At 41.5% G+C, this 13,750-nt stretch overlaps 1 protein-coding gene across 9 annotated transcripts in view; it reads left to right on the forward strand.

The window, feature by feature from the left end:
- Tnrc6c (trinucleotide repeat containing adaptor 6C) overlaps positions 1 to 13,750 on the forward strand; it is a 119,246-nt gene that overhangs the window by 77,094 nt on the left and 28,402 nt on the right. For all 9 annotated transcript variants that reach the window (XM_058572785.1, XM_058572783.1, XM_058572787.1 and 6 more), the window contains 2 exons: positions 9,983 to 10,198; positions 12,596 to 12,762. In XM_058572785.1, coding sequence (XP_058428768.1) covers positions 9,983 to 10,198; positions 12,596 to 12,762 — 383 coding nt within the window. The remainder of the gene's footprint in view (positions 1 to 9,982; positions 10,199 to 12,595; positions 12,763 to 13,750) is intronic.

Genomic DNA, 13,750 nt, shown 5'->3' on the forward strand with positions numbered 1-13,750 from the left:
GGCTTTCCTTAGAGTTAGTTATCTGGGAACTTGGTGAGGTGGAGGGGATGACAGTCCCAGAGAGTGCAATTCAATCTGTCTGGAATGAAGCCCAATTCACTGGTAGTGTTAAAGCTCCACGGTTGTTTCTGATATGTGGTTCGTACTGAAAACAATTTTTGTAAAATGTAATGGACAGTTGTATCAGTCATGTTTTTATTTCAGTTGAAGATCCTAAAATCAAACTAAGACTTGTATTTTGAGTTCCTTCATGGTGCAAGTGGAAGAAAAGATGAAGAGATAATTCAGCCTTCCCCCAGAGATAATTACAATATTGTCGAATTACAGTAGAAAAGAGAAACAGGAGTATGGCTTTGAGATGAAGAAGGTTGTAATCTCAGCTAACTGTGCACTGGTTAAAGTGTACTTAGAGGAACAACATCAGTTCTGGACACAAGGGACTCAGGGAAGCTTCCTGTAAGGGGTGCAAATAAAATTCAGTTGGACTTCGTAACTGCACAACTTGCAATAGTCCCAAATTTCTAATTGGAATATTGGCCTATGTACAAAGTATCACTGTCCATTAGGCATGGAATCTGCCTAAGCAGTGAAGGAGATTGCTCACCAAATTTCAGAACTTCTTAGAGATGGGAGGCACTAGAAAGCACATAATCCTGCTCCTGGCCTGGTTGCATTCTGAAGTCTCTTTTGCCAACTTAGTAAAGAATCAGGCACCTCCGCCAAGGCTCCACCCACCATGCCCAGTATGCTTGTTTCTTGCCTCTGTTGTGCTCTTCCTTAGACTGCTCCTGAGTCAGCTTCTCTCTTGGTTTAGTAATTATGCTTATAGTTTTGTCTCCTGAAACAATACCAGAGTTAATTTCTCTTCTGTACTGCAAAATTTGTAGCAATTGACTGATTACCACATTTCACTGACCTGTAACCAGGAGATGTTTCTACTCCTTAAAGCTTTCCTTAAACTCACAGTTTTCAGTCCTTCTCATGGTCATCTGGGAAGCTGTTTCCCTGAGTCCCTTGTCCAGAACTGATGTTGTTGCTCTAAGTACACTTTAACCAGTGCATAGTTAGCCAAGATTATAACCTTCTTCATCCCAAAACCATACTCCTATAAATGCATTCTAAGTTTCTGTTAGCTTTTTGAACCATATCACATGCAGTTTTCCTCAAATTGAATTTATTTATTTTTATTTTTTATTTATTTATTTTTGCATTACAATTCTTAATACACCATTATACCATAATTTATCATATCTCTGATTATCTATAAGGTATGTTGACACCAAATTCACATCTTCATACATGTATCAAATTGAATTTAAAAACACATCTTTCCTCCTAAGGCTGTGATTAAGCCAACTCTCCCTTTCTCCCTCAGAACAGCTCTGCTGCATGGTTGCTCAGCCCAAGTGAAGAGCTCCATCCCTGGCCAGCTGTCAGGATCAGGGCTTCCAGTGTCTTGAGAGCATTTTGAACCCTGATTCTGTATGCCTACAGCACCATAGATGTTCCTTCTAGCTTTTTGTTGTCCCTAAATTTTATAAACATGCCATGAAGACAAGACTAAGGATAGTCTCTGGCTAATCAGTCATCTTATAGATGGCACCTGTCATCCAGAATCCCACCTGTGAGAGTGCAGTGTTGTTTTTCACTCTTGGCATTAGTGATTCCAGAAGGCCCATGGGGGCAGCAGAGTAGTACTGAGTGCCAGTTGACTGTCATGGGCAGACACGTTGGTTTAAAAAAACCATCCTGACTAGCAGACACTGCTGGACAGACCTGAGTGGAGAATCTGGTACCATGGCTGCCTCACTCCATTATCCCAGAAATCAACTGTAGCTGGCTCCTTGCATCCCTCTGAACCCCATGTAGTTCCCATGAGGTGGCACAGGGAACAAATGGAATAAACAAATAGGAGTTCAAAGTAGTTGGAGGTTGTGATGGGGGAAGGCTTTGAGAAAGCAGCAACTGGAGTGGGGCTCAGGGGTGGGTCGGTCTGGACTATGTCTGTTTGAGCCTGTTCAAGAGGTCTGGAAAAACAAGGAACAGTTGTAAGCAGATCTTGAACCACAAGACTTACTTTTTGTGGAATCAGCCATTCTGTCTGTAAAATGAATGTAAAAAGAAGCCATGCTGGAGAAAAGGTGACAGTGGTGGTGAAGATGGGTAGAGGGGGCTTAAAATGAGTGACTGTTTGGATGTGGAAGCCAAGAAGGAAGATGGACTCGGGGCTTTGGCGAGGGACAGATGATTTGTCATCTGCTGGAGTATATGTGAGCACAGCAGAAGGCACAGAAATCAGACATGTCCAGTGCCCAAATTGGACATAAAAGACTAGGTCTTAGTGCAGAGCTGGCTGAAGGTGCAGCTATGGGAGAGTGACCATGAGCACAGGGGTTAGGTCAAGAGGAAAAGTACATAGGATTGTAGAGTTTTGAGCACAGTTGGAGATGAATTTAAAAAAAAAAAAACGAGAAGAGAATGAGGATATGTGGGAAGGGAGGAGAGCCCTTCATCCAAAGGTGAGGTGCTCCTGTCTATCTGGTAGAGGAGAAAAGGGTAGCTACACAGGCAGGCCAGTGTTCAGTGGCTGACAGCTCAAGGACACCAGCACCAGCCCAGAGTGGAGAGGAAGAGGGAGAGGTGGAAGTGTGAAGGAGAGGAAGCAGCATCGGCCTGTGCCAAGAACAGACCCCAAAGGGCTGGGCAGTATCAGGCCCCAGAGACCACAGGGCACAGTGCTGCCTTGGAGCACAGCAAGGAGTGAAGCAGCCAAGACCCTGGCCTGTGGGACTTGTAGCAGAGGGACCATGCATGAGCAGTGATGATGCTGGAGAGAGCCCCAGGTGGGTGGGGTGCATGGAGGGGTTTGTACAAGGCAGCAGGACATTAGCAGCTGTTTGGGTTTCATGGTAAGCGTTCAGCAGCTGGGCTGAAATGAGAACTGTCCTCTTTGCATCAACTCAAATGCCTCTCTATAGAACCTCCCCCGTTCACCTGCTGCATGTAGTCCTTCAGGCTCCTCTCACTTCCTTGGCAATTCACCTTTACCTCCCTAATGCTACCTGCCTTATCAGGGATCCTGTGTGGATCCACCTGCAGTTCAGTGTCACTACATGAGCCTTCCAAATCACAGGCCCCACCTGGTCCCACAACCATGTTCTTTTGACCACATTTTCTCTGTGTATCAGTGTTTATTTGTTTGGGGCACTGGGGATTGAACCCAGGGCTACTTTATAACTGAGTCACATCCCCAGCTTTTTTATGTTTTATTTTGAGACAGGGTCTCTCTCAGTTGCTTAGGTCCTCCATAAGTTGCAGAGGCTGGCCTTTAAATTGTTACCCTCCTGCTTCAGCCTCTTGAGTTGCTGGGATTATAGGTGTGCACCACCATGCCTGGCTGAATGAGCATTTTTAATGAAAATTTTCATATAAAAAAATTGCAGACTTCTGACTACTTTTGAAAACCTGTAGATCCTGACATGTTGGATTCTTAGTAGCAATCAACTAGTGTGTGTGCTCCTTTTGCCCCTATCCCTGCCGGGCCCTGAGGGTCCCAGACCTAGGGCTTTCAAGCAGTAGCCTTTGGTTATCAATACCAGGACAGTTTACATTAACAGGCTGCTTCTTTGGGGCATTTGAATTTGTGATCACTATTTTCTACTAATGTATAACTCTTATTTTTAAGCACTTAAATTTTAAGAAGTACTTGAAAGTGAGAGAAATCAAGAAAAAAAAATATTGCCAAAAAAAAAAAAAATCTGAAAATGAAGACGTGGTATAGTATAGTGAGAGAAGCCAGTAATACAAATTTAATACAGCTTGAAAGTCCGCTAAGAAAAATCAGCCTTTTAAAATGCTATCACCATCCCTTGCCACCACCATGGCCTGTCCCACAGCTGCACTCTCAGGTGGTCTGGTACCTTGTGACCTTGTACCAGGAACGTCTTCATGTGCCATCTCCTTTTACAGCCAAGACCTAGGGGCTCACAGCTTACAGCAGCACCTGTGTGCCTGGTGGTAAAGTCCCATGTGTAATCTGCATATCGGCCTGCAGACTGCTCTGAAACATCACACCATGACACCCTGCAGAGCTGGGAACCACATAGCACATGATGGCAATTGTTCCCTTCCATATATCATTTTAGAAAACACTTTTAACTGGTTTTTAATAGACAAGGAACGTGAACTTTACCCTGATAAAGGTATTCTTTTTTAGTTAGAAGGACCAAGATCATTCTTTAATATGAAAAAAACTTACATTTGTTAACAGATTACACAATGTAGTTTCACAATGTAAGGAGAAAACTCCCATGACTCACTTTATCCCAGCACAGTAGCTGTGTCTGTGTTCCTTCTCTCCTGCCCGCTCCTGAGCCCCGTTCATGAAGCAGTATTGTATAAGCAACTGTGAATTTAAAATGTTTTACCATATAACAGAGACAAAGAATTGACAGATTTTTTTTTTTTTTTTTTTTTGGTAAGACCGTGTACAAAAACTGTCAAGTTCGGTGTATTACACAAACACACAGAAGAGAGTTACTTAGAAATTTTTCTTACTTATAAGATTAATCTCTTTTTCTACCACAAGTGCAAAGTGGCAGCACTAATGTATCATTGCTCCACATTACCTGGGATATTCAAGTATTCAAGCCTCAGACCTGAGCCAATCCATTTTTTTCAGTGAGAGCCACATTTGCCACTCTGGGGGGTTTCAAGTGCTCAAAGCCTGTCACTCTGCAATATTCTTCTGCCTATCTGTTCTTTGAGCCTGTTCAAGTAACAGGCACAGTTTCACACCAGTTCCTGCCCAGTGACGACACCGTGCACATGTGCCCGCCAGGTGCCTGTTAGCCACAGACTGGAGCTGTACCTATCCATAGATCCACTGGGATCCCCCTTCCTAACAAAGCCTCCCACTTGTCTGCCTAATGAAGTTTCTGCTGTTTATAAATTTGGTGTTTTATAAGTATTCTGCAATTTTGCTGTTGTCCTGTGCTAATTTCATGTAATTGCCTTTTTTAAAATATTTCTTAGTTATACATGGACGCGATATCTTTATTTTGTTTTTTTACTTTTATTTGGTGCTAAGGATCGAACCCAGTACCTCACACATGGGAGGCAAATGCTCTAGCATTGAACTACACCCCAGCTGCCTGTAATTGCCTTTTATATTTCTGGGTTTAAGTTACTTTTTAAATGTCGATCATTATCACTTATGGGTATTGCACCCTCATCTTACAAAATATGGTTTCTCAATAACATTTTGCATATCCATTTTTATAGGAGCAAATGATATGTCAATCATCTTTTTCTTTTGCTTGTGTTGATATTAATTAGTTATCTACGAACCTGAGAAAAACTGATATCATGTTAAGAAATGCAGTATACCTTGGATAACTGGATTGCTGAGACCTGGCTCAACCCTATTCTGGAGGTAGTACAATAGTAACAATCTACAGAAATTTTCCTGTGCCTGTCTTTTTATTGGAGACTATAAGCCACCTAAGGAGGGCTCGCAAGGCCCACTGATGCAGAACACCAAGTTGTATCCCCTGGCCCATGAGGCACTCCTCCTGGGTGACATCACCCCAATGGCTTAGTCTGACCTGAGCAAAACAGGACCTGAAGTTGTTACGCATCATAGACGCAGGCCATTTCAGTCACTGGTGGGGAAGTGACAAGAGCAAGAAAATACAAACACAGCATTTTACTTATGTTTCTGAGGGAATTAAAAAAAGATCCCAAAACTACTTAGCAGTGTGATTACCCAGTACATTTAGAAATAAATATTCTGGGACACTTAAAAATCAACTTGCAGACATACAGAACAGTAACTGTGCTGTAACTGTTTAGCACAATTACCTCACAGGTAACTCTGAATCTAATGGGGATACAAGGAGAACCCTCAGAGATGATTTCTTTCATCCCTGAACTCTTATCAGGCTTCCCCAAAAATGCACAGATAATTTGAAAGGGATTGGTGTGGAGAAGAGAAAACACTATAGTCTCCCCAAGATTAAATGTGGAATCCAGTGTAAATGCCACCCAAGTTAAGCCAGCAGCAGCAGCCCAGTGGGGTCATATGTCAGTCAGAAAACCAAAGGGAAAGTATTGTGAATGTTGGTCTTATTTTGAGAGAGGGTCTCGATAAGTTGCTGCAAGACTGGCCTCAAATTTGTAATCCTCCTTCCTCAGCCTCCCACACTGCTGGGATTACAGGTATGTGCCACAATACCCAGCGTAACACAGATGTTTTAAAATTATATTACAAAATATTAGGCCAAGCATGGTGGCACACACCTATAATCCCAGTGGCTGGGTAGGCTGAGGCAGGAGGATCGTCAGTTCAAACCCAGCCTCAGCAATGGCAAGGCGCTAAGCAATTCAGTGAGACCCTGTCACTAGATAAAATACAAAATAGGAGTGGGGATATGGCTCAGTGATCAAGTGCCCCTGAGTTCAATCCCTGGTACCAAAAAAATAGAGGCATGACTTCAATTTGATAAACTAAAACCTGGGGAAATTGAATTTAGGGGCGCTTCTCCCTAGTTATGTGTCTCACCAGTAACAGATGCTAGAGAACAACTCCCTTGCTTAAGAGCTCCTGTCCTAGAAAGTTTGGTTATTGTTCTTTGATGTAAAAATGGTACCAAAAACTAGTGTCACCTAAACCAATCAGCAGTGTATTCTTATAGCTCAACTGTTTTCACACCACAAATCCAGGAACAGTTTCTAGTGACCTTAGCAGGCAGAAGTAATTCCATTTTAAGCAACATGCAGTGATTTGCGTGATCTATGCTTTTTGTGGATGTGGGTTGTTTGGGGTGAGGGGATTGCACTGGGTTGTTTTTTGGTTTCCTGTGCTTTGGGGGGCTTGGTAAGTGGGTAGTCCTGCTACAGAGGTAGGAGGGATGCGTATCAATGTATGCAGCGCATGAACCACTTACACAAATGCTCTAGCTGTATGTACCTTCAATTCAAAATAGATGACTAAGACAGTTGAAAACAATGCAGCCTCCCAAGTGCTAACAAGAAAGGATAATTTAAAACCTGTACTGGTGTGCTAAAATCAAGACTTAGACAGTCTCTGTTCCTAATGCCTATGCGACATGGTGCCCCAGAGGGACTGGCTTTTCAGCAGGACCCCTGTCACTCTAATAGTGTCCCCTCTAATGGGCTCTCAAAGAGCATCTATTGATATGAAACAGAAACGTCGAATGCCTACAGGACAAAGCATTTGGAAAAGGAGGATGCTTTGCACATGACTGGCCTTTGTGTAAAAGGAGCTCCCAGCTGAGAGCAGCTAATGCCATCTTGGTTTCAGATAGGAAATGTGCCTCCGTCAGTTGCCATCCAGTGCTGCAGCACATTTACATGAAGTTCACAGAGGAAGAGGCTTTGTTAATGCTTCAGTCAGTACCTAAAAATGCCAGGTGCATCACAAGCGTTCAGTAAATGCTAGTCAGTTAAATTTTTAGTCCTTTATTTTTCTTTCACTTAATTATGACTGGCCGCTTTTTAACTAAACCTCTTCTCAAGAAGGATTCCCTGTCACATACATAAGTTGGGTCCATGGAATAATCTAGAACTGATTTCTGCTTTCGTAGAAGAGAGAGTGCAGGCCACGGACAGGACTGTCGTGTTCACAGTGGGATTCTGAAGGAGGGAAAGAGCAGCTCTTGCCCTGTGCCTTTTCTGAGTTCATGTCTGCCCCAGCTTCCTGGTGCTGACTGCTGGGGCACTTCATTCCCTCCAATCTGATGAAAGGCAAAAATCTCTGTTTGGGGCCAGTAGTAGTATGCTTGCCTGATGTGCAGGAGGCCCTCTGTTCCATCCCTAGTACTGCAAAAAAGTGGGGGAAATATTCAAATATGAAATGAAAGCTACATATCCTTGTGGTGCTTTGGTACTTTACTATTCCCAACTATCTGTTTGATCAAAGAAACTGAAATCAGAAGCAGTGATCCCAGAAGTCACAGTACAGAAATATTTTGCAAAAAATGGTAGTTATTTGAAGGATTTTTTTTTTTCTGTTTTTCGGGCTGGGGATGTAAACCAGGAACTGTGTGCCAAGCACATGTTTTCATGCTCTACCACTGAGCCACATCCCAGCCCAAGAGGATCACTTTTAAAATTTTAACAACTATATCTTAAATGTAAGTAAAAATTTGTTCTGCCTCATCAACCCAAGTTTAAAATACTCCCTGTACATTATTAACAAAAGGGATAGCAAATTTACTCTAGCAGTAAACACTGAACAATGGAGATTATGTGTATTTTAATATTACAATATAAATATATTAATATTTATATTAAATAATATAAATTATTGTTTATAATTGTTTTTTGTCTACTGAAAATACTTGGTTTGCGCCAAAATTGTCTGTTACATCTCACTGCATAGCACTTCCTAGAACCTTGGATGGTGATGTTGTGCTCACCCTGAAGTGCATGTAGGTTTGCATTGTGTGTGTATTAAGACAGAAAAAAATGTATTCTTGATTTTTGAGTACACAAGTGCTTTTATATTTATGTCTAACATTTGGCTACATGAAGCTTATAAATCATTTACCTTCTACTTAAAAATACTCTGTAGACTTTGCTGCTGCTTTTAACAGAAATTAAAAACATTCCATAAAAACCAGTTGGCTATAATTACCATAGTCCCAATATTTATTAAGGTTTTTATTTTTTATTTTTTTTTTAGTTATAGGTAGACATAATACCTTTATTTGTTTGTTTATTTATTTATTTATTTTTATGTGGTGCTAAGGATCGAACCCAGTGCCTCACATGTGGTAGGCAAGCTCTTTACCACTGAGCCACGACTCCAGCCCAATATTTATTAGTTTTTACTTGTTTAAGTTATTTGACCAGATGATGGTGCACTCCTGTAATCCCAGTGGCTCAGGAGGCTGAGGCTAGAGGATCTCAAGTTCAAAGCCAGCCTCAGCAATTTAGCGAGGCCCTAAGCAACTCAGGGAGACCCTGTCTCTAAATAAAATATTAAAAAGGGCTGGAACCCACTTGAATCAAATTGTGAAATATGATATATCAAGAACTATGTAATGTTTTGAACAGCCAACAATAAAAAATTTAAAAAAAAAATAATAAAATAAAATAAAAAGGGCTGGAGACGTGGCTCTGTGGTTAAGCACCCCTGGGTTCATTCCCTGGTACAAAAAGGGGGAAAAAAATCTTATTTGTAATGTTGGCCTTTTAAAGAGTTGGAAATATAAGACTGACAAATTCTAGGTGAATTTTCCATTTAGTTACAGTGAATCAGTATATTTTTAGCTGATTGGTCTTTAGCAATGCCCACATTTTTTAGTTTCCCAGAGCATCCATAATTTTTATCAGTTACATTAATTTTCTTGATTTAATTCTGTTCCTGCAATTTGTAAAACTTTTCCCCAATATGCATTATTTTCTGTATAATTATAGGCAACATTACTGTTAGCAGTTGCCGGTAATCAGGAATGGCTTCCATGTTATTGGTAACAATTTGCATAATCTATTGCTCATCCTAGAGCTTGTAATTTAAAATGATTTGTAGATTGCATGTCCTTTTGTTATCAGTATTATTGCATGTTATCAGAATAATGAATATCAAGGGAACTGATTCCTTTTGCCTTTAGTAAGAAAATTAATAAATTTTATCGTTGAGATAGTAGTACTCCCATTGAGACCAAATCATTTAAAATTTGCTTTAACTGTTTTTATTTTATACCCTAAGCTTTCTCTTGCATGCAAAGTCTGGTGTTGTTTTCTAGTCTTCAATTACTATTTGGAATCTGATCATCTCTCTTGCTGAGATAACCTACTCTGTGAAAATTACAACTGGTAGGAGCTGTCAGCAGTGTGACATGAACTGTGGCAGGTGCAGAATCATGAGCATTGAGTTGATTTTGGAAATTGGATGGCAGTTTTACTTTTTCTTTCTGTTTCACTCCTATTATGTCCTCTCTGGCACCCTTTTCAGTTTCCTCAGGCTGGGGAGAAATGCCCAGTGCTCACGCAAAGGCTGAAAACTCATGGGGGGAGCCATCCCCCCCTTCCACCCTGGTGGACAACGGCACAGCCGCATGGGGGAAGCCACCCAGCAGTGGCAGCGGGTGGGGTGATCACCCTGCTGAGTCAACGGGGACATTCGGAAGAGCCAGTGCTCCCACTGCCACCCCAGCCCTGTGCAAGCCAGGTGAGCCAAGCACTCTGCATGCCCTGATCTAGGGATGTAAAAATGGTTCAAAGCATTCTATGTAGACAGATGCTTTTCACTGGATTTGAAAACACTTTCCTTTTTTAAGCTGTCACACTTGTTCATTTATTTTTTGGTGCTTGGGATTGAATCTCAAGCCTTGCACATGCTGCACACACACACTACCACTTAGCCCCAGACCAAACTGAATTTTAAAAATTAAAGTATTAGGAGACAGTATACCTCAATCTATTTATACTTTAAGACTAACTTTAACCAAGACTATAAAGAAATATTTACCACATCTAACACATGAACATAAATGAATTTTTAACAGAAGTCCCATCCTCTCCTCCTTTTAAAAATAAATATAGGGGCTGCAGTTATGGCTGAATGTCAGAGCACTTGCCTAGCATGCGTGAGGCACTGGGTTCAATCCTCAGCACCACATAAGAAAATAAATAAAACAAAAGCATTCTGTCCATCTACAGCTATAAAAAAAAATTTTTTAAATTAAATACAAAAAAAATTAAAGCAATCAAACATACTAAACATATACTGCATGTTGAGCACCCTCAATCTGAAAATTCAAAGTGTTCTAAAACTTGGAAATCCTTGAGCCTCAATGTGGCCACATGGTAAAAATAATTCCACCCTGACCTCATATGCTAGGTTCCACAGGTGCATAGAAAATAAATAATACAGAGTCACCTGCAGGCCACATGCACAGGTGGATGGGAACACTGAGTTACTAGAGTCACCTGCAGGTTGTATGAATAAGGTGTATATGAAACAAATGAATTTTGAGTTTAGACATGAGTCCTGTCCCCATGTCTCATTTATGTACATGTAAATAATTCAAATCCAAAAATGATCTGAAATACTTCTGTTCCCCAGCATTTCAGTGAGGGTTCCAACTGCAGTTCTCACTCTTCCTTTGCAGTATTTGTGCCTGCTGATTAAACTTATTCATCAAAGAAGACAAATAGAGCAGACGGTTTTTTTTTTCTTGAGATGAGTCTTAAAAACACATATTCATAGTGGTCTGAAACTTCTTGCTTTATCTTCATCTTATAAACAAAATTTCACTTTGGGTCTTTCTGTTCATACTTAAAACAACTTGAAAAAATATGGGACTGGGGTATGGCTCAGAGGTAGAGCGCTTGCCCGGCATGGGTGAGGCCCGGGGTTTCCTAAGTATAAGATGGCTGATTTAAGTCTGATGTGAAAATTAATTGTTCAGGCCAGCACAATGGTGCTTGGGAGGCTAAAGCAAGAAGATCTCAAGTTTGAGGCCAGCCTCAACTTGAATTGTGTCTCAAAATGAAAAAGGGCAGGAGACATAGCTCAGTAGTACAGCACCCCTGCTTCCGTCCTCAATACCAGGGGGGAAATTGTTTACATGGCTGCAGAAAGCATCTTATTTTCTTTGTATGTCGTTAGATGTCCTAGACCTTAAAATATAACTCCATTTGATTTTGTGTTTTATTGACAGTGGATGGTATGTTCCAGATATCCACCAGTTGTGCTAGAAGTATTTAGTCCATTTCTGTTGCTTTTGGTTACAAAGCTAAAGGATAAGGGAACTTCTGGGTGTTTAAATTCACATGCCATTTTGAAGCAGTGTATTTTGTTTTTAGAACTTGTCCATGAGGTCAAGTTATGTGCCTGTCTACCTCGTAGATGTCAAATTTTCATCATCTTAAAGACCTTGGGTATCCACAGTCACCTAGTTTGGCCTTTTTTAGTTCTTCCAAGAACGAAAATGGGGATGCTTTGACACCAAAAATCACTTTCTATTTTTAAAAAGAGGAAAAAGTAACATCCTGAAATATTGAGCTTCTTCCCCAGCGCTAGGCTTCTGTGCTGGAGCTGTGGGCATCTCCTGGGGAGCTTGTCAGAAATACAGATAGATACCCTAGGCCAGCAGCCTCTCATGTGATCCCCACTGACTGCCACTGTGGTGAGGATTGAGAAGCACTGGCCGCGTGGCGTATTGCCCACTGGCTTAGATCAAGTGACAGCAGAGCCATGTGGGGGCAAAGACACTTTCAGGAGGCCTCATTCAGAGCAGCCTTTTCAGAGTACAGACATTGCCACCCACTCCTTAGGGCTGCAGGGTTCCTTTCACACTGTTTCACAGTGGTAGTGTAGTTGGTTAAGGAAGTTTGGAACAGCATGGATTGCAGATACCTGGAGTGCAGAGGAGGAAACACAAGTGTATCTGCATCATCCATGATGGGAGGAGAAAGCCCCTTCTTAGGTACCAGGGAAAGGAAATGTGAGAAGGTGGATCATACTGTACCCACTTTTCTCCGCCTCCCCGGATTTCATTAGAGCAAAACTCCACATGCCTTAGGGAGAGAATTTGATATTTCCTGTTTGCTCTCCTTCCAGCTTCCAAATCTATGCAAGAAGGCTGGGGCAGTGGTGGGGATGAAGTGAACCTGGGCCCCAGCCAGTGGGAGGACGAGGAAGGGGACCTGTGGAACAATGCTGCTTCCCAAGAAAGCACTTCCTCCTGCAGCTCCTGGGGCAATGCCCCCAAAAAGGGACTTCAAAAGGTAGGTGCAGTGCTTCTACAGAAGAGAACTAGCAGTTTTGGAGGTTCTGATCAGTGAGCCTTATTGCCTTGGGCCTGTGGTGAGGCAGCACATCATAGTGAAAGCTATGGTGGAACCAAGCTGCACACCTCCTGGCCAGAAAGTCAGAGGAGGAGGAAGGGGTCAGGGAGGAAGGCACAGCCCAGCCCCAAACCCAAAAACCTCCCTCTAGGCCCTACCTCCCAGTAATGCCACTCTGGGGAGCAGCCTTCAACACTTGGGCCTGTAGGGGACACAAGTGGAACTGTCAGGAAGAGCACATACAGAAATGTAAGAGCCCAGTTGTTCCTTAAGCCAGACCTCTAGAGTCACAGAGGGGCAACACAGTGCAGGTTCATCTCACTGGAAATGTGTTTTAGGAATGTAATTAAATTTTTTTAAAATAATGTTACTCATAGCTAGGCACCATGTGCATGGCCATAATCTCAGCAACTCAGCAGGCAGAGGCAGGAGGATGCAAGTCTGAAGCCAGTCTGAGCGATTTAATGAACCCTGTCTCAAAATTAAAAAAAAAAAAAAATTTAAGGTTGGGGATGTAGCTCAGTGGTAGAGCACCTCTGAGTTCAACCTCCAGTACCCCCCCCCAAAAAAAATTATGTTAATATGTAATGCTTCTGTTATTATTATTGCTGTTTTTGAATAAAACTAATAAATATTTTTTTTTTAATTTCTCAGCTTTAACTTCAAATACAGTAAATGTTGACAAACACAACGTCTATAAACAAAAGTTCTTTGGGATGTTTAATCTTTAAGACAGTGTATAATGGGGTTCCCAAACTAAAAAGTTGGATAGCTGAAGTGTACCATTAACTAGTATTGAAATAAATGAGAAGCCATCTGGAAGATACTGAACCCCCAACTCACACCAAGATAAATTCCAATTACATCACAAATTTCAATATAAAAATATAAAATCATGATTGTTATAAAAACAATATTGCAGTTGGAG

Source organism: Marmota monax, unplaced genomic scaffold (assembly GCF_021218885.2).
Source record: "Marmota monax isolate L192 unplaced genomic scaffold, Marmota_monax_Labrador192_F-V1.1 WCK01_AAM20220418_F8-fsc00362, whole genome shotgun sequence".
NCBI classification, from domain to species: Eukaryota; Metazoa; Chordata; class Mammalia; order Rodentia; family Sciuridae; genus Marmota; species Marmota monax.